General features: G+C 41.2%; 1 protein-coding gene across 1 annotated transcript; it reads left to right on the forward strand.

Moving 5' to 3' along the window:
• Positions 1-1,282: 1,282 nt before the first annotated feature.
• On the forward strand, positions 1,283-2,977 carry LOC121964416 (protocadherin-10-like; the record flags this gene model as incomplete). The annotated part of the gene is made up of 1 exon (XM_042514624.1): positions 1,283-2,977. A coding segment is annotated over exon 1 (1,695 nt), but the record flags the coding sequence as incomplete, so codon positions are not given.
• Between the last annotated feature and the right edge of the window lie 5 nt (positions 2,978-2,982).

Below are 2,982 nucleotides of genomic sequence, written 5' to 3' on the forward strand. Positions count from 1 at the left end.
CTAAAGTTGACGAGGAGGACAATGTTACATTTTACCTGATGATAACTCTGGGATCGGTGTCTGTACTTTTTATCATCAGTATCATTGTGCTGATTGCAATGCAGTGCTCCAAATCCACTGACTATACTTCTAAATATCTACAAGAGACTAATTATGATGGGACACTGTGTCACAGCATCCAGTACAGATCTGGAGACAAACGGTACATGTTAGTTGGACCCAGAATGAGTATAGGATCTACTATAGTCCCTGGCAGCCATGCGAATACACTAGTGCTCCCTGACAGGAGGAGAACATCTGGAGAGGTAAGGAAAATATAAATGCAGACTTTGTGGTTACTAACCATGGCACTCATTAGGGGTTTTATGTTGATTTGCTATCTTGTCAAATAGTACCCTCTGACAACTCTCTTCCATTCCCACATTGCTTTAAAATGTAAGACTGCAGACGAGCAAATGATAGCGGAATTAAGTGTGATAGGTGTGTGTGTGTGTGTGTGTGTGTGTGTGTGTGTGTGTGTGTGTGTGTGTGTGTGTGTATGGGAGCGCTTCGTCTGCCATCCCATAGGATCGCAAGCGCAGTACGACCGTGTGAAAAACCTAAAGTCGACTCAGTTGAAAATGTGCCACAGTGCCTTAATCAAAAAGGTGTGCAGAACTGCAAAACGAAAATTATGATACATGTTTTGTGGTGCTTGCTGTGAAGGGATGTTTTGATTGAGAGTAAATATTGTTTAGAAATATTTTCAAACTGAAAATAGAAACGCAATCGCAAAATTACGGAGGTTACTTTCACTGTCCATGGTGCTGATTTTCTGCGGGTGATTTCTAAGAGGGTCAAAAGTGATAATGCTTTAGGGAATAGTTCAGGTGGCTTTGCCATCACTCTTGGGATGCGTGTAGTATACAGATGTACAGAGGAGAGATGTGTCGGAAATTGGCTGTTGGAGTGCTTGCGGACAAACGTTTGCAAGTTAGGTATGGTCCTTGAAATTCTCTGATTTTCTTGCAATGAAAGGAGAGATCGCATGGTGTCAGTGCACAAAAGCATAAGTGCTTCACTAAAGCTCATCCAGCCAGCTGTGTTTTTGAAACGCCCATCGCTGGTAGTTCTATCCCCGCTGTAGCAGCGTCGTTTGTAAGATGACGGGTGCGGTTGTAAATTTATATCTGAAATAAATCAAGAGGAAGAGAATGATTGTACATGCTACTGCGCACGATGTTTTTTCTCTGATGCAGTTATTCTTCCCGTGAAAGGATTATTACAATTTTCGCTGAGGATCATGGAACAAAGAAAATGCGAGGCACGGAGGATGACACGGTGGTGGGTCTGTTTAGCGATTGTTGTGCTTTTGTGGAGCGCGGCCTCAGCGCAGATAAGATATTCCATCTCTGAGGAAGTCAACGAAGGAACAGCGGTTGGGAATGTTGCAAAAGATCTGGGATTAGATAAAAGTACACTGAAAGAAAGGAAATATCGGATTGTTTCAAGCATTGCGGATCCGCTTTTTTATGTGAATCAGAATGATGGCATCTTGTATGTGAGCCGAAAAATAGACAGAGAGGAAGTATGCGAACGAAGCAGCACATGTTTGCTTAATCTGAAAACCGTTCTGGAGAACCCGCTGGAGGTGCACTATATTGGAGTTGAGGTTTTGGATGTAAATGATCATTCCCCCAGCTTTCCGGAGACAGAGATAACGTTGGAAATTTCAGAATCTGTGTTAAGTGGAACACGCTTACAGCTACAAGCTGCAAGAGATCCAGACAGTGGTCATTTTTCCGTGCAACAGTATAAACTTAGCCCAAACGACCATTTCCGTTTGGAAGTTAAGGATAAGGGAGAAGATGGTAAAATACCCATTTTAATTGTGCAAAAGTCATTGGATAGGGAGGCAGCAGGAAGCCATTCGTTAGTGCTGACTGCATTGGATGGAGGGAAACCTCCAAAATCTGGCGAAATGACTATTGAAGTAAATGTTCTAGATGTTAATGATAACACACCTGTTTTCTCTCAAGATGTTTATTCTGTGATGCTGGATGAAAATGCTCCAGTAGGCACAACAGTCATACAAGTGAATGCAACTGATTTGGATGAGGGACCAAATGGAGATGTAGTTTACTCTTTTAGCAACAGTGTAAATCGTAGGTTATTTAAACTGTTTGAAATAAACCCATCAACAGGTGAGATAATTGTGAAAGGTCCAATAGACTACGAGCTTAAGGATAAATACGAAATTGAAATACAGGCATCAGATAAAGGTCTCGCTCCACTAACAACTGAAAAAAGTGTAGTCATTAAGATAGTTGACGTAAATGATAATGCTCCTGAAATTGAAGTGACATCATTTTCAAGATCAATTCCTGAAGACTCCAGACCTGGAACTACAGTTGCTCTTATTAGTGTAAATGACTTGGACTCTGGTCTCAATGGAAAAGTTATTTGCTTTCTGGATGATGATGTCCCTTTTACTTTATCGCCCTCTTTACAAGACAAAATGTATTCATTAGTGACTAAAATGCCCCTGGACAAAGAGATGCAGTCACAATATGCCCTAACGATAATTGCAAAGGATTCTGGCCAACCGTCATTATCATCTGAAAACACAATACATGTAGTTGTATCTGATGTGAATGACAACAGTCCAGAGTTTTCACTGAGTCCCTACACTTTCTATGTCACAGAGGGTAACGATCCAGGACTCTCTGTGTTTTCTGTTAAAGCTTTTGATCGTGACGAAAACAACAATGCAGTTATTTCCTATCACATTATCCGAGATGGAAAGGATGATAATAAAGTGACCTCGTTTCTCAACATAAACTCTGAAACTGGAGATATTTTGGCACTGAAAAGTTTTGACTTTGAAACTCTGAAAACTTTCCAGTTCCAAGTTGTTGCCACAGATTCTGGAACTCCGTCACTAAGCAACAACGTAACAGTGAACGTGTTCATTCTGGATCAGAACGACAACGCTCCAGTCAT

The sequence above is a fragment of the Plectropomus leopardus genome, unplaced genomic scaffold (assembly GCF_008729295.1).
Source record: "Plectropomus leopardus isolate mb unplaced genomic scaffold, YSFRI_Pleo_2.0 unplaced_scaffold15563, whole genome shotgun sequence".
NCBI classification, from domain to species: Eukaryota; Metazoa; Chordata; class Actinopteri; order Perciformes; family Serranidae; genus Plectropomus; species Plectropomus leopardus.